Genomic DNA, 27,136 nt, shown 5'->3' with positions numbered 1-27,136 from the left:
GTTAGGCAGCATAGGTGGAAGGAGTGGAGAGAGAACATTTATAAAACTACTTAATGATAGGGTAGAATTCAATTTTAGGCAGCTGTATTCCAAAATTGCCTATCACTACAGTCAAGGTCTGATGACCACTTGACCATAACACTATAATCCCTGGGGAGTGAACAGCAATCTATAACTGCTTGCCACTACCATTAGAGCTACAGAGTTTCACTACCTATTTTCCCATTTGTTAGGCCATACACAAAGTTAGCCCATACATATGGGTTCTTAACAGGGCACAGTATACCACAGATTAAATACTGGCCTTTTACATAATGTATATGTTAACAAAAAAAACAAACTATATACTGTACATTTTGAAAGTTGTGTTCCCATTTGTCTCTCTTCAATGTCTGGCTGTTACTACTATGACTTCCTATACACAATATACACATAGTATCGGAAATTAGATGTTTCTCCAAAATGAAAACAATAACGCAAAGAGTAAAATTCAGCATTTATTTATTTTTTTTTGTTTTTGTTTTTCATTTTTTTTTGCTATCTTAAAAAAATTCCAGTTGCAGTAACAAACATTATTGCTTTGAACTTGCAATACAGCATTGTATGCACTCCTGTTCACAATTAACTCTTTATGTACCATCACACATTTTCTCTTGGAGGAGACAGTGACAACACATCAGGGATTTGGAATGTTAGTTTTTTCCTAACTGTAGGAATGTACCAGAGTGTTTGGATATCCTTGACACTGCAAGGTTTCTACCTGACTGTATATGTTGTCAGGATATATAAATATTAAAGTCTCTTTTAGACTATTGGGCTCATTTAAGGCAGAGTAAAAGCAATGATGATGTGCAAAGTGCAGTGACACATACTAACCAATCAAATCTCCTTTTTCTCTCGGCTTAGAAATAGTCAGAACAATAAGAAACAAACAATGGTTTTTGACTGGTTGCCATGGGTTACTGTACATCACTTTTTTCCTGGTTAAATCAGCCCACATATGTATTATATAACTAAAAGTCTAATGCATTGACAATGCTTATTATCACAGTCAATGTTTTTTTTCTGGTTTCCAAAAGAAACCTATGCTATGTACGCTTGTCATAAAAACACACACCTTCCTCCATATTACCAAGAAGGGTGGCACTCAAAGAGTTAAATTGTGCCAAGGATGTAGCTGGCGCTCAGCGTTCTCCTGCGCTGATGACGCACCAGCTTATTCCAGTGGACAGAACTCAGTTGTAGCAAAAAAATTTATAAAAAAAAAACCTGTCAATCCATTCAGGTTTTAGGAAAATATTGCTAAAGTATGGACCCAAGTCGGCAAAGGAGAAGCCGGGGCCAGAAAAGACCTGGAGGTGGCAGAGCAATCAGTCTGCAATATTTACATATTTTACAGAGGAAAAAAAATCAAACCAGTTTTGAGAAAATTAAAATAACTTCTGTTCTACAAATAGTTTTTCATTTAGCAAAATATACATTTGTCTTGTTCTTGTGCATTGTCCACTTCATGTCATAAAAGCCGAAATTTACATAAAAAATATTTTTTTTTCAGTTAAAAATAAATGAAACACATTCCCAGACTGCTGGACCATATAATCCCTTCCCTCCCTCCAGCATGTTGTACCGGAATTTCCCAGCAACCCACCAGAACAAAAATTACCTAGTTATGAAATATGTTTTCCTGACATCTATCATGGAAACACAAGACTAACGATGAGAAAAAGGAAAAAAAACAAAATGACGAACAAGGAAAAAAAAGAGAAGAAAAAAAAACATGAAATAAATAAAATGTTCTGGGGTGAAAGGAAAAATTATGCAGGAGGCACCAGTTACTCTGCATGAACACAAGGTGGCGAGTGGCCATCTGATAATCTGAGAGGAGAGGGACAGCCACAGACATGAAGAGCTTCCAATCTGAAACCTGTAGAAAGAAATATGGAGTCATGGTTACATTTTACAGAACCCTGCAAAAACCCACTCCAGATCCACCTAAACCTGTACTGGTCTGCCCAACCTCACCTACAGTTCAGCCAAACTATACCCTTTCCAGCTGGAGGTCTGATCTTCTGGAATTTAATTTATGACTCTGTGAGAGCTAGGAGTTATTAGTAAAGACTTTAGATCAAGAGGCTGGCAACCCATCGGTTGCAATCTACTTGTCAACGGCGGACAGGTGACGGATAGATTGCGACCACATCCCCTCTCTGTCGACCCATACCACTTAGGTGTCCCTCCTTCCCCCCAGCCTCTGTCTCTCTCATCCTCAAGGCAGAGCAGAGAGCGGGAGGCAGCACAGTTCTGGACGGAGGGCAGGGGCAGGACATTCCCAAGTTAACTTTTGAAGTTAACTGGCAAGTGATTGGTTGCTAGGACACAGGGAAGTCCTAGCAACCAATCACCAGCTTGGTAATAAGTCACCTAGCCAATCCATCCCGACCAAAAAAAAAAAAAAAAATTAAGAAAAACGCTGTATATTTTAGCCACCGCAACAGCAGATCATCCATCCTGGAGAGTATGTATGCCAATCTACATCATTACTTTGATACTGCAGTAATGCAGAGGGGGATTAAATCACTATTCACATTGCTTGTGTTGAAAATTGGTAGAATATAAAAGGGAGGTGCAGTTAGTTATAAACTCTCCTGAAAACAAAAAATATCTACTACTACTATGATTCACGGAGTGGATATTTTCATAGATATAGCTCAATTCCTTTCCAGCATTTCCAAAGACCTATAATCACCTATGCTAAAGACCTATAATGAGCCTCATTAAGTTCAAAATTGCTGATTATATAGAACAAAATACTGAACAGAAAAGTTAAAAAACAATATTAAATGTGTCATTTCTGTGTAGATGCTGTGTTTTTATGAGCACTGAATTATATGCTCCTCCTTACCTTCACTGTGACCCATAAATTCAATGATATCCATTAGTGAAAGCCGTGGCAATCAAAGGTCCCTGCAAAATTAAAAATCACACTTAAAAACTATCACCTAAAAGTGTACAGAATATTGAGTTATACATGATACACATTACTTTGAGACCTGACAGTTACCACTTAAATATTAGAACCTTAATTCCAGAGGTGGTTGGTACCACAGGCAATACTACATGGATAGAATGTCCAGGGTACACTGATCAGTGGGTGTGTTTGTTGGATAAAATATACAGGAACATTTAGACTCTCAGATTTGGCCACATGCCTGTACAGTCAAATCTGTAAGAGATCAGGTAGCCAAATCCCAGGAAGCAGTCTTGTCATGCATGTAATGTCAAGCTGATATTCAGAAAACGTTATCTTTGAGCCCACCATGTTGCAAAAACCATTACAATTATAAAGGCTAGACATTTTGATAGCATTATTTATATCCTTTCATGTTTATTCCAATTCACATATCAAATCACATCCACTTACCCCAAGGCTGTGTCCAAAGCCAGTGCTAGGTGCTGGACTTGCTGCACTGATGTAGCTGCTGACTGCCGATTCCTGATTGGCTGCGCCATATAGTTCGGCCATTGGGCCCGGGCTGCTAGTTCCCAGAAAACCCCCTGTGCGGGTTGGAGTGGAGCCTTGTTTACAAAGTAAAAAAGTAGATCTTACAGAGAGCCCCCTACACTCTGCCCCCTCCTCCCACGACTCTGTATACATTCCCCTAAAAACTGTGCTATATCATAATTCTTGCCAAAAACCTTTTTAGATATCTGCATTGCTATAATACATAGATAGACCCATTTATACACATTCCCAAAACCATTTGTGATCATAATTAAAGTGCAACTTATGCAAAGTTGACTATGTATACAGGTCTGCTAGTACCCAAAGGAGCCCTTATTTTACATAGTAAAGGTAAACAAATGAAATTGCCATTAATGTGTTTTTAATAGGCTGGTTACCTCTCACCACAGCTGCTGCTGCTGCCGCCACTGGTCCATAAGCAGTCAGTGGGATGGCTGAAACACAAAAGAAAACAGCTTTTAGAACGTAACAAGAACAGGATCAGAGATTTAGCAATTCTCTATGCACATCCTTCAAAATCTCTACATAAAGGCATGCATAAAAAAAACAAAAACAAAAACAAATGAGGAAGCTAGTGGAGGATCTTCTATGAATAAACATGACATAAGCATGCAGTATAATATATTATTAATTAATCATTTACCTACATACAGACTACAGTTCCTCAAGGTATGCCGGTTTGAAGACTGGTTTATTACTGCAAATTACTATGGGGATTGTGTTATTATAAGGTATATATAAAACCCTATGCTGTGACTCAAACAATTTAATCAGATGTTTTGTTATACAGCATTCAAATTAAAAGTGGGTTCTCATTTTTTACCCTGGCTTACAGCACATTTGTGCTCTTTGTGGTTCATAAACCCTCTTTAAAAAAAGAGAATCCAAGATAAATCTATGACATTATTCTGTACTGACCAGTACTGGTCACTTCCAAATAGTTGCCATCACATAACAGACTGGTAAATCTGACATCACTGCCTTAAAGTATAACTGAAGACCATTTTTTTTACGTTTTGGACAGCGTTACTAAATAGAACATTTGTCAGGTTTATACTACCGTCCGTGTCCCCGATAGGAAGACTCACCCTCTATAATTGTCATGGTGACCATTATTACTGTGAGTGAAAGTGAAGGAAAATCCACAACTTTGAGTGGTCACCAGAACAGGATTAGAGAGGAAATTTTCCAACTGGCACACTAATGCTGGTGACTTCCAGGGATTTACCTTGGCTTGGAGGGATTTCCTCACACTTCCTGTTGTGGATAGGAAATGAAAGGAATCTCCCCAATGGGAAACTCAACAGGGATTATAACCCTCCATTAGGCAAGCCATAGATTAATCTATGGAAGGAAAGAAAATTGGGTGGAAAGAAAGTAATTCGCTCGATTCCCCCTTCCAACACAGTCATTGTGAGGAGGGTTGCGTGGAGCCTTACCGGCCGGCAGAATGGAATGATTACTGCTAGCGAATATAGCTGCTGGCAGAAATCACATGCAGAAAAATCTTACACACTGGTTGTACCTGACTGATGGATTGACTTGGGTACAATCAGCCTACCCATACAAGGATCGAAATTTGGCCTGTCCCTGCTGAGCTGGCCAAATTTCAACCCATGTATGGCCAGCTTTACTCCACTTAAAATGAAAAGAAAAAGTTTTGCCTTCAGTTCTACTTTAAAGTAGCTGTAAACCCCAAAAAATATATATTGAAATGACCTGTCTACCTCACAGCAGAAGTTATTTGTCCCTAGTCTGGCCAAGAAAGGAGCAGTCAGTCATCTGATATTCTCTCAGGAGAGGGGGTGTGGCGACAAAAAATTTTTTCATGTATGGGGTTTTTTCACTGTAGGAAAGCAAAGAGGATTTCAGAAGACGGCTGCTGCTTTTTTTTCTCCAGACTAGTGACAAATTACTTCTGCTGCTATGCTGTGTGAGGTAGACTGGTCATTTCAATTTCGATTTTTTGGGTTTTCAACCACTTTAAGGCCTCTTGTACACATGAACTCATCTAGTTGTTAAACTCTCTTGGCAGCAAAGAAACGCTAAATGTGGCAAAAACGCGTGTAAACTCAGTACCACGTTTAACGCTTAGACATTTATTCATATGATTGGCTAGAGTATTTTCCACTGATATGGATAAACGCCAAAGCGCTAAACACGGCTAGTGTTTATCCACATTTACACGCGTTTTTTTCACGTTCAGTGTTTTTTGGCCAAAATGTTCCACTTCTGAAAGTGATTATTCTGAGTTCAGAAGAGGAATGTTTAACTGCCCCTAAACTCTGCTACTCCTTAACTCTGGTAAAAGCCTATGTTTACATGGACACATAGGCTTTTATTGAGTTGCGTTCAGGGGTTTTGGGGAAAAAAAAAACGCCAAAAGCTCCTAAACTCACGTTTAGGAGCAGCAGTGTACATGAGGCCTAATGCTGCTGCAAACAGCAGCGATTCCTAGCACAGGAGCATTAATTCTCATGACAGCTAAAAATAAATGGTGCCTTCAGTTCTGACTATAACTGACAGCATTTCTGCACCTATATATTCTATATTATACCCCTTTGCTCCTCTATTCCTCCACTCCAGAAACAAAATGCCCAGTACGTCTAGGTATGAAGCATGTGACACACTCCCCCCTCTCATGTAATAGCACTCATGCTCTTTGATTGGGCCAATGCTGTAACATGTAGGCAAGGACAGTTCTCAGTCCTGTGTAATCTCCAAGCAACTTGGTGTTCACACAGTACTTTCTCTGTCTCAGCAATTGAACAGAGCAGCAGGGGAGTGAAAGGAAGGTATAAGCTGCTGAGGGCTTCACTAAAGCAAACCTGCTGCTTTGCCATGGATGGGCAATTCAAAGGTACACTTTAAACCAGTTATTCTTAACTAGGGTTCCTTCAGAGGATACTAGGGGTTTCATTGAGCTGTGGCTGATTAACCTCCCATTTGAGAGCTTTTTCTGTCACTTGGCAGAGCCGGCTTCATAACACCAATGATTTTTTTTGCTGTCTGTAAGAGTGGCATTTTCACCACCACTGTAAGTGGGGCATTCTTACCACTGGCCACCAATGGAAGGGGCGTTTTTCCCACTAACCGCCAATAAATTTGTTTTAGCAGGGGTTCCCAAAGACATAAAAATTATTTCAAGGGTTCCTCTGGGGCAAAAAGTTGCTTAACCATTTGTAACAGATTTCACAGTTTTGATTAGTATGGAATAGCTAAGAGCGTGGCGTTTACTGCAACCTGAATGCAAGATGCTCTTGAACCAGTGATACGATTTTAAAACTATCACTGTATATCTCAGAGGTACCAATGGCTGTCTCCAATTTGGTGTGCAGCTGGGTTGAGATAACTGGAGTTACCCTTGGGCAGAAGTAACAACTCTCGTCACAACCTCAAGGACTTATTCACATTAATAGCTGTTAGAGTGCAATAGATTTTAACATGCAGTTTCTGCTAATAGAAAGCCACTACGTATTGCATTTCCAACAGGGCTGCTAGCTGTGCCATAATTACGTTCATGATCTAGCATGCTTTAGCACACAGAAATAAGTTCCTCTACATAAAATTTCAGGCAACGTGTCCTGTGAAATCTGTTATTCATTTTTTCATAAAACCTGCATATTTACACAAACCCTTAAAATAAAAGGTGCAACTTTAAAAAAGTATTCAACAAAATTGTAGAAAGAGTCCGCTTGGAGGCACTCAGCTGTGTGCAGATGTTATCTCCCACAAGGTCACTGGGAGAAATGTATCCAAGCCTCCTTTCCTTTAAAACAATGAAAATATTACTTTTTTCAGGCTTATTTACAGCAACTGAACACATATCTTGCTCCTGTATTTTACAGACTTCATGTATCACTGAAAGGCTACATATACAGAGAAGTGATGGATGGATGAATGTGTAATTATGAATTCATAGCTTGTTCAAAAGCTCTCGGTGATGCATCCATGAATATTGCAATTTAGAACATCTCATTATGACATTGACTGTATTTTCATTTCCTTTTACCCAACAATGGACCATCATCCCATCCATCTGCATAAGCTTTTAAAGGCTACATCCACCCAAAATCAGAGCTCTGATGGAGGAAGAATAGTAATGCACTAACAAGCTGCTTTTATCAGGCACTCCAGTAGTAAGACAAGTTGGAGCTGGAACACTATCACACTTCTTATTGCTAGAGAATAAAAGGTGTGACTTTCAGCTGACGATTTTGCTTCGAGAGTATCCAGACAGTGCATTAACATTCTTACTTCCACACAACTCTATATTTTAATTTTTTTTGTTTAGGGAAGCCTTAAAGCAAAGCCAAAAATGTCATGTATTTTAGAATTCCAGAATTTTTAGATGTGGTGGCTGCATTCTTTTCAAGCTTTTAATCCTTTGTTTTCTCCTGGAGTCCCTGCTAGTAACACACATAATGTCCCAGAGCACCCCTTCTCAAACAAGGTTCTGTGGAACTCTAGGGTTCCTCCAGACATTGCTTGGGGTTCTGTGGGCAGTGGGAATTTTCTCTCTCTCAGATAGGTAACCATGCACACAAATGATCTTTCTGGCTCTCTGAAAGGGGGACATTTTCAATTGACCAAAAATGTAAGGAGCATTCTTCCCTCTGGCCACCAGTGTAATGGAACCAATCCCTCACTGACAACCAGTGAAAAGCAATCCGTCTTCCAATGGCCACCAATTTAAGAGGGTCCTTTTCTACTTGAGTAAGGTGGGGGGTATTCCAATGACCATCAATGTAAGGGGGGACTTCAATGACCCCTAATATGAGAGGGGCCTTTTCTTCTATAACCATCAAGATAATAGGGCCCTTTTCCATGTAACAAAACAATGCAATTTTCACTGCCTGTGTTTCTTTTGTGGCCATTAGAATAGTCTTTGGTGGTCAGCAAGCTAAGTAGCCACACATTTTTTGTTCCTTTATGCGCATGTACTATATACCATATATAATCTTCATGCTAATGTACTGTGACCTAAATACATACTAATTAATAACAAGAGTTTCCTGAGATCTGAAAGTTATTTTTAAGGGTTTCTCCATGTTAAAAAGGTTGAGAAAGGCTGTCCTAGAGTGATATTGTTCACTCAACAAACTGTATCTATGAAGGAGCAGTACTGAGACCCTAGAACAGGAAGTTTTTAGGACTACAGAACATCTTACCTCCAAATTATGGGAGGAGATGTACTGTAGTTCACAGAGCTGGGCAGGAAGGTAGGCCTTACCAATACTTGAAATAACACTGAAGTGTGCACAGTACAGCTTTCTGACCGATTTCTGGAAGAACCAACTGGTATTTTTCTTTTTGCACTTATTGAACTAATATAACAAAATGTGTAACTGTATAGTTAACAGACCAAAGGAGACATTCATTGTTGGGGTTCACATACACTTAAAAATATCCATCATTATTTTTTTACCAACCCGACCCCCCCGCCCACCACAACCTTTCTGCAAAGCCCAGCCAACAACAGCTTTGAAGGAGTCATAGCTGCAGCTTGTCTCAGCTGTGAGCACTTTCCAAAGGCAAGCAATGGCAAGAGGAATACAGAGGCTGAAATGTCCCCACTCCCTTTGCTTTCCTCTTGCCATTACAAGTGTTCACAGTTGAGATAAGCTACAGCTAGGAATTAACTGTCTCCATCATAGCTGTTGTTCATTCTTCTGCGGCAGAAGGAGGGCAGCTTGGTACTCATAATTATGGTTAGAAAGCACCTAGAAACATAGGACAAAGTACTACATGTACTTTGCCCCACAGGGAACAGAACTGTAAAATAAAAATTCTAAGGTGAAATAAAAATTCTAAAGGTGAACTCCACTCAACCAGTTTAATAAAACAGGTGTACTGTAAGGCTGGTTTATAAACAATCTTTCAGTATACTTTGTTCTAAAATCAAGCTGTCTGGTTATGGATATGGACGATATGGGGTTTTCAAACAATGGTCTAACATATGACATTATCAAAGAAAAATAAAAGATTATGGGACAATAAAGTGAATAATGCATGGCATAAGGGGGGCACAGCAATGTCACATTTACAGGTGGAGCTCACCTCAAACCTAATGTGTAGCATTACGTTTAACATTATAAAAATATGTTGTAGAAATGTTTTGATGAACCACAAAACATCACCGAAATTCCTACAGCAGAGATGAGGAAATCATGTTTATATACAAGCTTACATATTCTCAATCAGTAAACCATAAATCGCTCCAGCATTGAAGAACGTTTACCCTGTGGTACTTCAAAGTTCCAACACACAAGTACAGAATTTTTCATAGAAGACAATCCTTCTCAGAGGCCAGCAGTGATGCGGCAGATGCAGTCCCTCCACATTACCCGCAGAGCATGGCTGCCACCAGCTCCTACTCTGCTGATCTTGTTCTCCTCAGCTGTGAGGTTTAGTAAATTAATGGGACTGACCTGTGAGTTCTGGGAGAACGGGGGTGCCCGGGAGTGGGGTTCTCTCTACACGAAATTCTAAAACGAAATGTGAAACAGCTTAGGAGTGGCTAGATGTCCAGCCTACAGATGTGACTGGCAGTGAGTATGGAACAGCTGTTTATAATCACTCACTGCCACTAAAATCCAAATAAATATATAGTATTGCTTACAAAACCATTCCATGAATGGACAGAGACTCAGAAGAGCAGACAAGTTTTTAGGCTAATCTGTCACTATGTTCACAACAACCCCAAGTTGTATCCCACCAAGGGAAGAAAGAGCATGCACATTATACATATCTAATCACTGCTATATAATACTGTATTGCTAAATTACCTGGAAACTGGTAAGTATAACCAGGCGCTATCCCTGTGTAGCTGCGACTGGCGTATGTAGCTGCTTGGAAACCAGGATATCCTGAGAAAATACACCAAAGAAAACAATCATTAAAAAGAGAAAATGGGTATTGGATCTTGATTTCTACTACAATAATGCAAATTGTGCAACTGATTACACACATTTCCTTGAGTCAGTTATTTCCGGCAACTTCAGGTTAGGCTGGATATAAATGTTCCCTAATCTAAAGATGTCCAGGGCACTTAAGCTGGCCATACATGGATTGAAATTTGGCCACTGCAGCAGAGACTGGACAATTCTGATCCTTGAATAAGCACTCTGGTTGTACACAAGTCGACCTATTGATTGACTTCTGTACAAACAGCCTGTTGGGTTTTGACTGACTGATCAGTGCCACTGGCTATAGTAGGCAGCACAAATTATTGTAAGAGCAAAAGATCCGCTCCAGATGAGTGCCGAATCTGCATAACCCCTCCACGGACACACAGGTGCTGGCTCGATCCGTGATCACAGATGCAATGGAAAAACAGGATGGTTGGCCGCACAAACAGCAATGTGGTGGATGAAATCCTTTATTGGAATCCTTTCCATGCAATATGATAAGAACATGACAGCTCCAAGGCAGGACAGAGGAGCAGTAGTCGCGTTTCACACGAACATGTGCTTAGTCATTACACACTGATTATTGTATTCTGGTGGCGAGGAAAGCTCCCTGCCGTCAGAACACAACAGTACAACGGGAGGATTCCCCCATCCATAACGAATGTGTGGATGGGGGAATTGGATCATTTTTTTTTTCATTCAACCAACTGGTTGAAAAAAAAAAATGAATGTATGAGCTGTCTTAGGCTTAAAGCTGAACTCCAAGCAAACAGCAGATGAAATACTGTAGACATATTGTACATATTTTACCTCCAAAGGATTTGTAAGTTTGTTAATTCAATCCTGAATCAACAGTACAGCCTTGTCTAGCAGGGAGGAGACCTGATCTTTCTCTGCTGCAGGTTACTTACATGTTCCCTCACCATCATGTACCTGAAAAGTGAAAGGATCCGCAGAATACAGAATATTTTAAATCATTTCTCTCATGTCACTCTTGTGCTGCATCTCCCACCCTTTCTCTTAGCCCTGCTGTGCAGACTGCACATTAGACTGTAAGTGGCTAATACCAAGTCAAATGCAGGTACTTACCTGTGCAAGTATTACAAAAACTTACTTACATTGCAAAAAAAACTATTTAATGATGTATTCATTATTACAGCACTGCATTCATTTATGTCTTTATCTGTAAGACGTTCCAGTAAGAAAGACCACACGTTACATTATAATTGCAAAGTACATTCTAATTGTACAATCTTCTTTAGATTCCCTAACAACCACATAGTTAAACAGCTTACCTAATTAATCAACTCATTCAGTCTGGTAGGCCATGGCACTAAATGGGTATTAATAAAGCTAAAGGAGATTGTATATTTAGATTGCAATGCGTGTTGTCTGATTTAGGGCCCATGCACAAAGCTGATTAGGACTGTACACCACCCATAGCAGGGTATTTTTGCAGCAAGTACAGCCAGTTGTTTCCAAGTATCGAAGGACAAGAAGACTTTATAAATGAATGACAGGCTGACAAATCCTTTTGCCTGTCTGCAGCTGTTTGCTCTGTGGACAATGTCAACCTGCCATTGATTTGTACAGGCTTTCTATCCATGGCATTACAGGAACATCTGACTGTACCTGCTGCAGAATTACACTGATCTGGCAGGTGTACAGCCCTAATCAGCCATGAACATGAACCCTTATACCTCAGATCTGGCTGCCAGGTAGACAGCAGAAGCAGCCCAAGATTGAGTACTACAAATCACTACATTAATGTCGGTAATGTTATCGAAAGGAAAAGCATCCTGACAGACATAAGTTTACTGCATACATTAAATGATGCTAGCAACACTGAAAAAACCTAATTATGTTGATGGTTTTTACCCAGAGCAGTTTTTAGCAAGGCGATAATTTCACTTCATTAAATATTGATGGCTTTAAATTAAATTATAATATGCATGCACATACATGCCGATTCATATGTAAAAACAAAATATACAAAACATTTTATCATTCAGAATTTAACTATACAATGGAGCCAATAAACATACCCATAGTAAGGTTTCCTGTAATGCAGTTTCATGTACAGATTTGTAAGCCCTCCCTCTAGAAAAGATATATGTAGTAGATAGATCTGGTCAGCCTCACTGCTGAGATAAGATCAGTTACCAACACAGAGAGGCGTATGTTTTCATTCAGTCTGCCATGTCTGATAGGTTTATGTATAACTAAGAAAGAAATATAGACTGCGTATGTAATAAGAATATATTACTTACCTTGTGTACATATACGGTGTACTGTATTTACATTTTTTTAATCCAAAAGACAAAACACCTAAAAGGTAATAGTTGACCATACACTAATAGATTTTCCATTCATGCTAACAGCACAAATAGACTAATCTCCCAGACCAGATTACTCTATTCTGATAACCGCAAATGTCAGCTGTCAGAATTGTTTTCAGTGTTTTCAGTGTTCAATTGAACAGTGCTTGCAATTTTAAGTAGCGCTTAAATCTGCGCTGATATCACCAACTAAAGTCAATTGAGTAACTGATTTCTATCAAGCTGGCAGGGCCATACACTGTTAGAATTTAATCCAATTCCTCTGAATTCTAAGGTCTCTTTCAGACAGGCAGCTTAAGGGAGGTAAAAACAGTAGGCTAAGCCATGGTTTTACCGCTTCCCCTAACCGCCCACCCAAGCTATCACAATACAGCTGAACAGGGCTGTACACATGCAGCAGTCTTGATGGTTTGCTCCGTGGCCATGACATTTTTAACTCAGGGTGCAGAGTTTGCAAGTGGTACTGCATTTCAAACTCAGGCACTGTGTCTAATGGGGCCTTGCCACAGTTGCCTCCAATGCCTGTGAATGTGATATGGTAGTGCAGCATTATAGGGTTCAATTAGGCAGTAAGAATGTGATATATCGCCCACTCACTGCCTGTCAAATGCCATCTGAAAAACTATTTGAATACAGATTGTTCTTCAAATGGCACCACAAGTGTTAAATACCCCTAAAAGAGTATGGCGAGCTTATAGATCCCCTTTAGAAAATCTGGTGTAATATTCAGTTGTGACCAGCAGGTGGAATCCTGGTTCCTGCTTTACAATGAAAAGGCTGCTACTCCAACCTCCTTTCACAATCACCTAGCATGCCGATGCCAAGCATGAAAGCATCCATTCCATATGGCATCACTCTGGAGCGTCCCCGTACAGAGCCTGTTGGAGACATCACCTCCTTGGGTTGTGCCTTCTTACATTCAACCTAAAGAAGGAAATCATACCATATATTAAAAACACATTAGTCACATATGTAAGCACATGCAAAAGGGTGACTGCAATGTCTAAATAAACACACAACTATGTCCCCAGTGTCCCCACTAAATTCTATGGGTTCTCCACCAAACCGTATGATTGTTGAGAAGTGATATTCACACATTACATCCACCATTCAACCTATTAGCTCTTTGTGGTGTTACCCTTTAAAACCTGCACTGCTCACTACAAAATACTGTACATTATTGCAACTTCACAAAAACAGGTTCAGCATCATAAAGGTCAATTAGTAGAATTACTATAGGGGAATTTCTATACTGTTTTAGCAGCATTAATGCATAGTACAAGCACAAAGTTCATGAGAGACAGGACTTCAAACAATCAAATATAGAACAGCACAACCCACAGGTATGAGGAACATTGTGCTAAGATGAAACAATTCATGTATTTTCATTTAGAAATAAAATGATATTTAACATGTTTCTTTGATACCTTTAGACCCATTGATAGCAATTGGAGGTTGACAGCTTCTGCAGGTAATAACAGCCACTCGTGTAACCGCTCATGGAATGATCATTCACAGGTAATCGCTTCATGAGAAATTACATGCAAGCAGCAGAAATTAGCTTTGGGAGCTGTCAGCCTCCAATTGCTTTCAATGAGGCGTCTGCCTGCAGCTAATTGACAGGAACCACTGGGGTAGATTTACTAAAATGGGTGCACTCAGAATCTGGTGCAGCTGTGCATGGTAGCCAATCAGATTCTAACTTCAGCTTGTTCAGTTAATCTTTTACAATAAAACCTGGAAGCTGATTTTGCACTATGCAGTTTTATTACAAAACCCTTACTGTGTCCTGCATGTAATCACTAATGACATCAATTGGGGCTTTATTAATAATGAACAATTTATAGTGGTGGCCTTTGGAATAGCATGTAAGCATGTATATAAATAATGTGGGCAGCACAGTGGCTAAATGGTTAGCACTTCCACCTGGCAGTACTAGGATTGTTGGTTCAATTCCCAACCATGGCACCACCTGCCTGGAGTTTGCATGTTCTCCCTGTGCCTGCGTGGGTTTCTTCCGGGCACTCCAGTTTCCTTCCACACTCCAAAGACATGCTGGTAGGGTAATTAGATCCTGTCTAAATTGGCCCTAGTATGTGTATGAATGTAGGTTAGAGACTTTAGACTGTACGGCCCTTGAGGGTTAGGGACTGATGTTAATGTAGATATATGTAAAGCGCTGCATAAATTGACAGCACTATATAAGTACCTGAAATAAATAAATAAGTGTGGCACAAAGGAATTACAGAAAAATTACAAATACTAGAAGAAAAGAGATGAAAAAGCCTGTCTTAAAGAAACCCTGTCATTACTTTAACCATTAAGGGTAAAAACCACAGAAAAATCAAGAATTGAAATGCTTACTTGCAGTTTTAACTTCCCATAAATGATTATGTAGCAGCTGGGGGAGGGGTGAAAGATAATACTATAGCAAATCACTTAAAGGAGAAGTACAGCCAAAGCTCTTTTCGCTGTACTTCTCCTGGGGATCATAGGAGTGCAGTTTGTTCTGCACTCCTGTGACTCCTTTTCAGCTGACAAAGGGTTGAAGCCCACTATCGGCTGACGTCACTCAGCTAATCCAGGCTGGAAAAAGATCCCGACTTTAAAGTCAGGATACACCCCACAGTCTGGAGTGGCACCTGGCTCAGCCTCTCATCGATCTGCTGAGAGCCTAAATCAGCTGTTCCCTCCTCCTCCACAGCCCTGCGCTCCAGTGACAGTCACCATTTTCTACTCAGGGAGGCTGTGAAAACTCAGCGATCATGTCACCTAGGTCATTATAATTTAGGGGGAAAAAATAAACCCCGTACTTCTCTTTTTAGTGACAAGCTCTGAGTCTGCTGACAACACATTCAAGATGGTGGTGCCCAGCAACAGTCTCAGACCTTTTGGATGTCTATACTAAAATCTTATGAGAAGAGTGTTGCTGAAATTAGTAGTATGGTGACAGGAGTTCTTTAATGTGTAAAAACAAAACTTTTTGGGGGGAAAGTATAGAAAAGGGTTAGAATCCTTATGAGAATATTTTTTGCCTCCTGCTTTCATGACAACTAAAATGTAGAGTTTCCACTTGATTTCTGTCTCAGTGAAAATGGTTGCTGGGACAAATAAAGAAGGGAATCAACCTATTTGGCCACAAACATTAAAAAAAAGTAAAACATTAATAAAAAAAAGTAACTGTCAGAGTAGTTTGCAGCAGCATACTTGCACTTTAATATCTTTTTCTTTTGATGCTTCTCTAAGCTACAATGTCCAACTCCTATATGTGGTCATGCCTTCTGAACCCAGCTGACAACTCTGGATAATCAACTTTATTTATGCTTTTGGAGGAGGGGGTTGATTACTTAGAAAACCCAATTGCTATTTCTGCCATCATGAAAAGTCTATTCCAGAGGTAGCTCTCCAGCTCAATCCATTAGGTTCAGCCTAAAGGACAAATGTCACAAACAACTGTCTGGGTTGCATTAACTTTTCCTGTATTTTCTCTAATTCTATGACTTCCTATGACCATCGCCTCCATCTATTGACCAAAATGTTGTATATTTACTGATTGAGGTATTTCAGAAAAATATACTGCAATCTGGCCACCTGATGGAGCTGATAATCATACAAAGTCATAGTATCAGAGAAAACCCAGGAACAATTTGTGCAGCCAGGACGAATGCTTGTTACATTTGTCCAACAAAGGTTTGTTAAATAAGCCCCTAAGTGATCATACACTTGGATTTTTTTTTGCTTACCATCTTGTTGTTGATCTCGTGGAAGTGGATTTCACAGACCTTTTCCACAATATCTTCTCCTTCGAAGGTAACAAAACCAAATCCTGCAATTATATAAATGAAAATTGGCACTCAAACATACTAATTTAAAAACAAAAGGAAATGGTCAACCTGGTCAGAGTATACTGGCTGGCAAAAGCAAGTGAGAATATAATTACATTGTCCAGTGCGCTACACAAGGAGCACTGCGTTTTACAGCTACATCTTTTATTTATTAACATCTCTAGTAATGGTGTCCTTTTATGAAACTGAGATCAGCGGTGATCCTGAGGATCGTTGCTGATCTCCGATCATTAGTGGTTTAGGAAACAGATATGATCAGCAGAGAATATGTTCTCCGCTGATCATCTCAGCACAGAGATGGCCAGTGTTTGAAGGAGCGATGTCAGCCCTTCACTGGCGATCTGTGTTCTCCCTCCAGATTCTCCAGTCCAGAGCTGGAGAATCGGGGGAACCACAAACGAAGCAGCGGTAATTCTGTTTAGTAAACGGTGTTTAACTGATCTCTTACTATTTTCTCGCGAGATTATAGTAACAGCAGCCATTTTCTAGCATTCAAAGCATTTGTAGATTGCTTCTCTCCTCATTAGGAGAAGCAATCTACACCGCTTCATAAAAAGGCATTCAGAGGAGAATTGATCCTCTGAGAATGCCAGAGAACTGAGCAGCGGTCATTTACCACTGCATGATAAAAGGACACCAATATCAGGAAAGTTAGGGATGGAGGAAAATACATTTTTAATAGAAATATTTACATGAGGCGCTAATACAGAAGCTTACTCTATGGCCTCGTTCACACAATGACTGTGGGTAGAAAAACAGGTGGTTTATCTGCGTTATTACTGCTCCCCTGACTACCCGCCCAAACTGCACCATAGTGGCCCAGAGGGGATAAAACAATGCATATACAATATGTATTCCCTCTCTGGTCACCACCGCACAGTTTATGTCTGCAGTACAAAAGTGGATAACGGCCTGTTTTTACTGTCCTTGACTACAACAGATCTCTTTTATGAGGGTAGGTACAGAGTGTCACCACTGTGTACAGTGAATAAGGGTCTTGATTAAGATCTTATAATCGACTCCTATAATCAACATATAAAGTAATTCCAGGCAACACAAGAGGCAGCAATTGATAAGCTACCAAAACTATTATCCTACCATGGCAGCTAAGCTAAAATGCCTAGGTACATACAATAATTATGTATTACACAGCAAGTATTTAATATCTGTCAAAACAGATGTAGGCACTGACAATGTGCTGTGACCTCATATAAAATGCACTGCTTTCAACAGTTCTGCCATCAAATATGATTTATTCCTTCTAAAACCGTATTGCAAGTTGGGCAAAAAAACACCTATTGATCCATACAGCAAGACTACCACTAATGATTATCTTGGTGCTTACCCTGTTCAGTGACCACAATTCCTTCCCATAGGGCTACCCACTTTGCCCTGCCATGACAACCACCTATACTAGTAACAGCGTACAGCCTCAGGACTACATCCCAATGTGACTTGATAGGGGCCCGAGGGAGCAAATAATTATCCTGCAGTAGGTGAATAAACCCAGAATTAATCTTTAGCTTTGTTATGTCACCTCAGTCATTGCCTGAACCGCTTTGGTTGATTATTTGCAGTGCCTGCTTGTAAGCTATTCTCGAATCTCTTGTCTTTCATTGCACAATATTAAATCTCCTCTATAATGAAAAGTAGTGCATATCTATGGGCGTTATTATAGGAAAATCCTTTTACTGCCAGACTGCAGCACAGTAAAGCCCACTGTCATGAATTCAGGGAAATGTTGTCAATGGCCATATGCAATTACATGCTATGTAACTGTACTCCAGTTTACACACGGGCCATTAACAACTTATCAGTTACTTAGTCAGGATGCCATTACACAGGCTGATATAATTCAATAAATACAGTTTACAGTCCTGCAGCAGGTCAGGGGAGTAGTGTAGATATGTCCATATCAGCTATAAAGAACTCATTTTGCCATTATGAAATATTGTTAAAGTCGGGGTGCAAAGAAGCATATGGTTTGGAGATTTTGCTGATCACAGGGTGATATGATAATAACTCTGTTAATTTATGGCCACTAGTGTGGAGGATTGACATGAGCCGATGCCAGACAGCTGCTTGTAGCTTTATAACCATATATTATTATTATTATACAGGATTTTTATCATGTACAGCACTGAGCAAATTTTTTGGCGCTATATAAATACTGTATAATAATAATAATAATATAGCGCCAACCGTTTGCTCAGCGCTTTACAGTATAAAGGGAGACAATACAGCAACAATACAGTTCAATACAAGAGGGTTAGGAGGGCCTGATCCTTGGAGATTCCAATCTTATATATCTATTTGAGTTGTTTTTTTATGCTATATCACAATAAACGCACAGTGTGCACTAGATCTTTTTCCTTTTTATTTGAGAGCGAAGGAAAAGAGGAATATTTGTATTAAGAGTGCAGACATCTGGAAAACCCTGGCTGTGCATGGTGGGGGACCTGTGGTAAGGAAGGGCCATCATAATATCAAGCGCATACACACCTCCTATGGCATACAGGTCTTAGGCGGAGACACGTGGTGAAATTTGGAGTTCATGGGCACAAAGATAAAGGGCAGGATCTGTAGGACAACCATGTTTTTCTATTTGAATATTGTTTCACAGACTATTCTGGGACTGTTTGAATAAAACTATTTTGCAGTCTCACTCCGTTTTTGTGTTTATTAAGTCAGCAGCTACAAAAACTGTAGCTGCTGACTTTTAATAAACACACACTTACCTATCCCAGCGATGTACTCACCCGTGCTGTCCCTTCTCTCCATCCCTCCTCCAAGGCGTCGGCATCTCAACTGTGGGCACCAGTCTGTGAGAGCTTGCGGCTTCACAGCCTGGTGCCCACTGCGCATGCGTGAGTTGCTCTGCGCCTCCTGATTGGTCTGGCAGTTTTCTGGAACCCATGAAAGTTCCCAGGAGACTGCAGGAGGAAGGAGGGAGCCAAACTTCCGGCTTAGTTCGCAGCGGTGAGCTGAGCTGGAAGTGGGAGCAGGTACCTATCAAAAAAAGGTATCCACATCCCCCCAAAATGTGCCAAATATGGCAGTGGAGGGGGGAGGCAAATAAGCGGAGATTCCGCTCTTGAGTGAACTCCGCTTTAATGTCATTTGTGTTTTTATTCACAAAGTTTTATGATTACAGATAAAAATACTGCACTGCTGATTTTTGCATATCTGAATACTGTTTGATGTAGTCTCGCTCATAGGGGTTTATGTACTAAAGCTGGAGAGTGCAAAATCAGGCTCGCTTCTGCATAGGAACCAATCAGCTTTTAACCTCAGCTTGTTCAATGAAGCTTTGGCAATAAAACCTGGAAGCTGATTGGCTTCTATGCAGAAGTGAGGCTGATTTTGCGCTCTCCAGCTTTAGTAAATAACCCCCATAGAGCTGCTCTATTTCTTTTGGCTATTTTTCTCATATATGGTGCCTTCTTTATAACGAGAATGTATATCACTATCTACTGGACACAAGTGTTTACTTTACAACAGGGGTGTCAAACTGGCAGCCCTCCAGCTGTTGCCAAACTACAAGTCCCATCATGCCTCTGCCTTTGGGAGTCATGCTTGTAACTGTCATGGGACTCATGGGACTTGTAGTTTGGCAACAGCTGGAGGGCCGCCAGTTTGTCACCCGTGCTTTGCAACATGCCTACATCTTATAAATAACTCATGAAATTTAGGCCATGTGGTGCTTGTGTCTTTACTACAGAGGTCTCTCTGCTACTATGATTGGAGAAGAGGCTGATCACTGGAGAAGTGACTGGACTCTCCACCTACTTTGGTGCTCCATGTGCTTTGGAGTCCAGCAGCTTGTAATGCACATGAGCTTTACACTAGTCATTTTTATAGCAATGCTTATAAATGAGGCCTGATGAATTCTTACTTTTAAAGCATGCAATTACTGAAACCTACACTTTAAAATACACATGATGTTCCTAATAAGTCTAAATACAGCCAGAACTATGATAATCCACCTCCTTTGTCACTGGAAAATGGATGCAGGAAGCATCCTTCCCATGTATTCTGGTAACATAAGAAATGTATATAGGCAGCAATTAAGATGAAGTTAAAGAGACAATGCTTTTATAAGCTTTAATTGTGTATTTACTAATAAGGCTGCTGTCAATTACTTTTGAAAAGGTAGCAAAAGCTTTGCATATGCATCTGAAATGTATGTACTGTGTTTGCATTGTATTTCAGAGGCTTCACTATTGACCCCAACTGAATGAAAAAAATGGGTGTGGAAGAGGCTTGAATAGGATCAGCTGGGCTCAAACAGACTGAGGGAAACCTAAATGCAAAAGAAGCAGTAGTACGCCCTGCCCTGTTGGGGTCTATTGATATTAACAAGAGTGAGTTTGAGGAGCTCCAAAAACATGTTTTTGAGTGTGTTTCCAAAGTGCAGACACCTTGGAGGAGATTTACTTAGTCTCCATGCAAACGGGGCGTTTTGATAACGCTGGTAACGTTAGTTGTGTAAAGTCACCTTAAAACATGAGTTTTTTAGCGTTTTTGCATTAGCGTTTAGCGGCGTTTTCCCTCGTTTTTCCGAGTTTGCAGTTTTTAGCGTTTTTTTTGGGTGAAAAAAGATTCCAAAAAGCCTGGTTTGCTGCTTTTTTACTGCACTTTTGAGCATTAGAGCGTTTTTACAGCTAAAAAGAACTCCTCTAGAAACCCACTAGTCCTGGGTTTTTTTTCCAGCCAAAAAATGTTGATTACAGTCTATGTGTGCATAGATACATAGAATAACATGCTGGGGGGTTTATTGGCTGTAGAAAAAAAATGTCAAAGCCAAAAACAGCAGCTGTAAAAACGTTAAGTGTGCATGAGGACTAATGCAGGCCATACATGGGTCAAATTCCAAACAATTTTTTGTCCGAAAATCGAAAACATTGTTCGCTCGGTAATCCGATGGTGCCATTAATGGTTTAGAAAATTGGCCAACCAAGTCATAAAGTTCACCCCATACACCAGTTGAAACTTCTGTTCCTTCCAGGTCACAGCTCATGCACATATTCATTTCGGAGAAACGATAGTACGATTTGACCATCATTGAGTTGAAAATCGGTAGTTTTTCACAAATGTTCCAACATGCCCGAAATTTTCCAACATGCTAACAGAGCGAAAATCGGTCGATTATTCTTAGGTCCGATTTTCGGACGAATTTCGACCCATGTATGGCCGGCATAAAGCTGGTGTACTCAGAATCTGTTGCAGCGGTACATGGTAGCCAATCAGCTTCTAACTTCAGCTTGTTCAATTAAACTTAGACAATAAAATCTGGAAGCTGATTGGTTTCAATGCAGAGCTGCACCAGATTTTACATACTTCAGTTTTAGAAAAATAAACAATTTGCGCTAGTAAAAATATAAATCCAAATATATGTGAATAAATATCCCAAACAAAAATATATAAATAAATATAAAGTCCAATAAAGTGAGAGAAAAATGTAAAGTTCAATAAGGTGAGAGAAAAAAATATACTGAAAAAAACATGACAATCCACCACCAAATATACTAAATTAACTCACCAGAGCTAAATGCTCAATCCGTGAGGACGTCGTTGACAAAACGCGTAGGGCGGGGCTTGATTGACGTCATTACGTTTCCCAGTGGTCCACGGTGCATGTGCTGAGCTGCTGGGTTCGTCTATTGTGTTTGACATGCTGTTGATGCTGGTGTAGGCTAGGACACCATTTGTTGTAAGTACGATGTGTGCATATTAAACAAATTCATTTTAAAAGGTACTGCACTATGAGCTGTTGTTTTTTCCTGAGTGCCTGGTCTAAAACCTTATGGATATGGATGTGTCTATAAGAAGTGGATTTTCCTAGTGACACATCCGATTGCAGAGTATTGCTCCCTGGATATCGATTTGTTAGCCAAGTACTGGTTCCTGCAGAGTATTGCCCCCTGGAAATCAAGTTTTAAAGCCAAGTATTGTTTCATCAGCCTGCTGACCATCGCTCCCAGAGCAAATAGCGTTTCATGCTGATTTATTATTATCAGCATTTAGCTCTGGTGAGTTAATTTAGTATATTTGGTGGTGGATTGTCACGTTTTTTTCAGTATATTTTTTTCTCTCACCTTATTGGACTTTATATTTTTTTCTCACTTTATTGGACTTTTATTTATATTTATGTATATATTTTTGTTTGGGATATTTATTCACATATATTTGGATTTATATTTTTACTAGCGCAAATTGTTTATTTTTCTGTTCATACACCTTATTATTATAGGGCAGATTTTGCAGCTGGTAGAATAGACATTGGCCATTTGGCTAATAAGATCAAGATCTCTTCTGTAGGCGCCATTTATATTTACTTATCAATACTTCAGTTTTAGTAAATCTCCCCTAACGTGGCACTAGGACATGCCTTTTTTGACAATGTACTGTGAGAGAAAGAAGGCATTCGAGAACTGATGAACAGCAAACAAATAAGGAAAAATAATGGAAGTTTAGTGCAAGGTGAGCTGTGCAAGCTTACGTGGTAATACACCGAAGAAACATACAGATATCATAATGTATATATATATGAACCTCTATAAAAGGTTGGAGTTTATAGCAATATTCCTACAAATTTGTAGATTTGTGTTGCTTCTTAGTTTTGCTCTGTGATCCAGGGGCAGTTCTATTCTGTGCCTATCTCTACAAAAACAAATTTACATTAAAGTAGAACTATGGCCTACCAAAAAAAAAATAAAAAATTATAAGCACATATAATTTTTCTCTTAGCACCCCTGCAAAGTCCCCCAAATACCTGTTGGTCTTGCCAATGGAGTCCACCTAATTCAGATTCCTGTGATGGTGTGGCAACAAAGCTGCACTGCTCATGAATTCAAATCAGAGTTGCCATTCTCATGTAGACTGTGTCTGCATGCACTACAGTTGGATGAAAAAATGCTGAAGGGGGCACAGCATTGTCATGACTGGTTCACAAGCCTGTTGCTTGTCAATCAGCACCTGGCCAGTCCTAGTCCTGCCCACTGCTTTCTGGCACGACAGCACTGCTTCTGTTCCTCCTATTATGATCTGCAGTGTCTGATGAGGGATGCATTTGAGATTGAAATGTTAGGTTCACTGTGGTACGGCAAAATAAAGTTTTTGGTTTACATTTTGACACTTCTGTATCACATAGCAACTGTATTTGGTATTTGTTTAGCCTGTCACACAGGAACCTTTAGTTGTATTTTCATTATACATACATGCCGTCTTACAAAACAAGTCTTAACTATGGAACATTATTTGAAAAAAGACTTGTCCATGTAACAAGGAAAGCCCTCCATTCAGCATCTGCCTTATAAAGAAAAAATTGAGCTATAAGTTTGGATTTTGCTCATTAGGCCACCTGCTAGTAAAATTAGGCCAGGCTGTGCTGATATATTGGCATTTTAAGAAAGATAATATATAATTTTACCAGGTTTTAGTCCTCCAAATGGGCTTGAAAATACATTCAAAAAATGTTTAACATATTTAATCTTTTTTTAAATTAAACAGAACAACTTTAATGCTTCTAACTGTATCCAGCAGGTGGAGCTCTAGGCTGCTTTTTGTTCTATGTTATCCTTGTCTACTTTGCTAAAAAAGGCTATTGTTTACAATGCACAATAGCTGAAGCTGAAGTTTACATACAACTTAATGGACTAGAGAGTGATGACATATTCCCTTTCCTTCCTCTTTGCGTGCCTGTCAAGACTGATCCCTGTGATACTTCAATCAGAGAGAAAAAGACTAAAAGTAAACAGATCCTGCTGTACTCTGTATAAAAGAACACAGTTTATTTATATAAAAACATATACTGTGTGTGTGTATATATATATTATATATATATATGTATACACACACACACACACACACACACACACACATACTGCGTGTGTGTGTGTATATATATATATATATTTATTTATAGTATGTGTGTGTGTGTATATATATATATATATATATATATATATATATATATACACACACATACTGCGTGTGTGTGTATGTATATATATATATATATATATATATATATATATATTTATAATATATATATATATATTTATTATTTATATATATATATATATATATATATATATATATATTTATAGTAAATATATATATATACATACACACACATATTACATTTTAAACTGTTTTGAAATCTCTCTCTCTCTGTATGTGTGTGTATATGTATATATATATATATCTTTTATTTGTATTTATCCTACATTTATCTAAAAATGTTCCTACATATTCAAGTCAATCTGATCCATTCCAGGCAAAGCTTTCCCTGCTCCAGAATTTAACATCGCCATCCTTATTGTATATTAAAAGGCTTTCATATCAAATTTTACAGAAGAACAGACTCAATCAATGAACATTTCAGTGCTGTGTTCGAAGGTAGATAAACATCACCCGGATAAAATGGGTCAGGTTGACGTGTCTATACACCATATATAATTGTGTGCTGTGAAAGTCACACAAGTGAGTCACTTATGAAGAACAGCTGCAGGGAGCAGAGGGAGGATGGACAGGTATTCTGTGTCAGGAAGGGAGAGAACAATGGAGCTGTGTCCAGATCTGCAGCTAGGCTCTGCACTGACCACATGCTGAACACTCATCACCAGAAACTTGCATTTTTACACACACAAAACCCTCCGCAAAGAGGATTATCAAATCACACAAAGCAGATCTGTGGAGCCACATTTCTGCGAAATATCTGAAAGCACTGACGTGGGCACATACACACGATACCTACCTCTGTGCCTGTTTGTTGTTTTATCAAACATTAGCATAGCATCATCAACCTGTACAAAAACGCAGAGAGAAAGCAGTCAATCAGGCACTTAAAAAAACAGGGGTTTTTTTTTAACAGCATAATATCCTTATTGCTCTAAGGATACAGAAACAACATACTAAAAGTACTTGTAAGTAAAATAATGCTGAAAATGACACAAGTGGAAGATGTAGGGGAAAAGAGTGCAGGAAAACAGGGAGGGGGGTGTGAACCGCTGCAGTGTAAAGAATAGAGAAAAAGGAGGCCTGCATAGGAAAAACAAAAAAAAGAAATAGGGGGCCACATAGTGACTCCAGATTGAAGGGGGAAAAAAGGCATTCAAATGCATGAGGTGCACAGAGATCACGGGGGAGAGGGTAGCGCAGGGAGATGTGGCCAATCTAGGGCTCCCTGTGTGTCCCGCTAGTTTCAGCCTGTAAGATCTATGAGATATTTATTTACTCATCAGGTCAAACAGTTTCTTGCCTTTCAAACAAAACCGTTTGGTTCTCTGGAGATTGAGCGGCTCTGGGAGTCCTGTCCTGTTACTATGACTGCAGCTTAGTATGTCCTGAGCCGCAGGGGAGAGGGAAAGAGGCAAAAGCTTTTGTGTGCAACTGAAAAGATGGGGGGAGGGGAGAGGGCCCCACCAGATATCAGGGGGAGAGAGTGTGAAACACAAGTGAAGGACAGAGTGCTAGGAAGAGAGAAACAAAGGAAAACCAAAAAAAAGTGAATGGATGAAATCATCACCAAACAAGGGAAAAGGTTTATTTTCTGTGCATGAATGTGCAGGTGACCTGCTGTCCACAGGGGCTTTCTGCAACACAGTGCGCTTAGGTCATCTATGCACAGTGCATAAATCCTCCCCCCACTCAGTATACTGTGCTAGATAATCTGCTGCCCATGGCAGAGAAATCCGAGGCATCCACAGATCTCTCCAACCTCCTAATTAAATGGGGATCTAATCACCTTATAGCAAGGGCTTGTTCGTCAGTGACTGTCATGGGTTTATGACGTGGTGGGGTCATCCTCAGGTGTTACGGATGGGAGCAGGGGGGGTTGTCATACTTTGTATTAATCTGATTATCCATGTTTTAATATGTTTGGCTCATCGAATAATCTGCACATCAAAGCAAATATACCCAGCACAATAAAAAAGCTGAAACATCTATTATTCTTGTGTTCAAGCGACCCGCCCCCCCACCTCCATTCTACTGTTGAATCCTCCCCACGTGCTGGTCACTGACGTGGGTGAGAATGCTTTACCAGCTGTCATGGAGACCACAGGCCCCCAGCAACTTAAAGTGACATGAAACAATATTCTTACTCCTAGAAAAAATATGCACTTCAAATCCGCCATTTCATCTTAATGGCCCTGTAATCTGTATTTCATCAAATTGTTTCTTGCTGTTTTTCTGCCTTCTTGAAATGTCTTCTGTGAGCTCTCAAACTTCTCCTTTTCCCCCCACACTTCTGTTTATTTAAAATGAGCAGCACACATTAGGGCCCTTTCACACTGATGTGTTTTTACGCTGCTAAAAATGCAAGAAAAACACATAAAAAATATTTGGTTTGAAATTCATACCACTGTGTTGTGGGTGCAGTGCCTTTTGATAAGTCCGGCATGCCGCAGCTTTGGTATGATTTTCAAAACCACACAAAAAACACAGCTACCCACTAAAATCAATTTAAAAAAAAAAACATTAAAAAACGCAATAAAAACACACCAGGGTTGC

The 27,136-nt window shown here is 39.6% G+C and overlaps 1 protein-coding gene across 5 annotated transcripts in view; it reads right to left on the bottom strand.

The window, feature by feature from the left end:
• Positions 1-484: 484 nt before the first annotated feature.
• MSI1 (musashi RNA binding protein 1) overlaps positions 485-27,136 on the bottom strand; it is a 42,055-nt gene continuing 15,403 nt past the window's right edge. For 2 of the 5 annotated variants that reach the window (XM_089653296.1, XM_089653300.1), the window contains 9 exons: positions 25,380-25,428; positions 16,517-16,599; positions 13,580-13,697; positions 10,312-10,392; positions 9,955-10,011; positions 3,901-3,957; positions 3,422-3,576; positions 2,903-2,964; positions 485-1,924 (listed from right to left, as the gene is read on the bottom strand). In XM_089653296.1, the coding sequence (XP_089509422.1) occupies positions 2,923-2,964; positions 3,422-3,576; positions 3,901-3,957; positions 9,955-10,011; positions 10,312-10,392; positions 13,580-13,697; positions 16,517-16,599; positions 25,380-25,428 (642 nt within the window). In that variant the 3' untranslated portion in view covers positions 485-1,924; positions 2,903-2,922. The remainder of the gene's footprint in view (positions 1,925-2,902; positions 2,965-3,421; positions 3,577-3,900; positions 3,958-9,954; positions 10,012-10,311; positions 10,393-13,579; positions 13,698-16,516; positions 16,600-25,379; positions 25,429-27,136) is intronic. The other 3 variants (XM_089653297.1, XM_089653298.1, XM_089653299.1) reach the window with 3 other exon arrangements.

The sequence above is a fragment of the Staurois parvus genome, unplaced genomic scaffold (assembly GCF_062004578.1).
Source record: "Staurois parvus isolate SC_StPar_1 unplaced genomic scaffold, SC_StPar_1.0 ptg000704l, whole genome shotgun sequence".
NCBI lineage: Eukaryota > Metazoa > Chordata > Amphibia > Anura > Ranidae > Staurois > Staurois parvus.
This window is presented reverse-complemented; position numbering and strand designations above follow the sequence as displayed.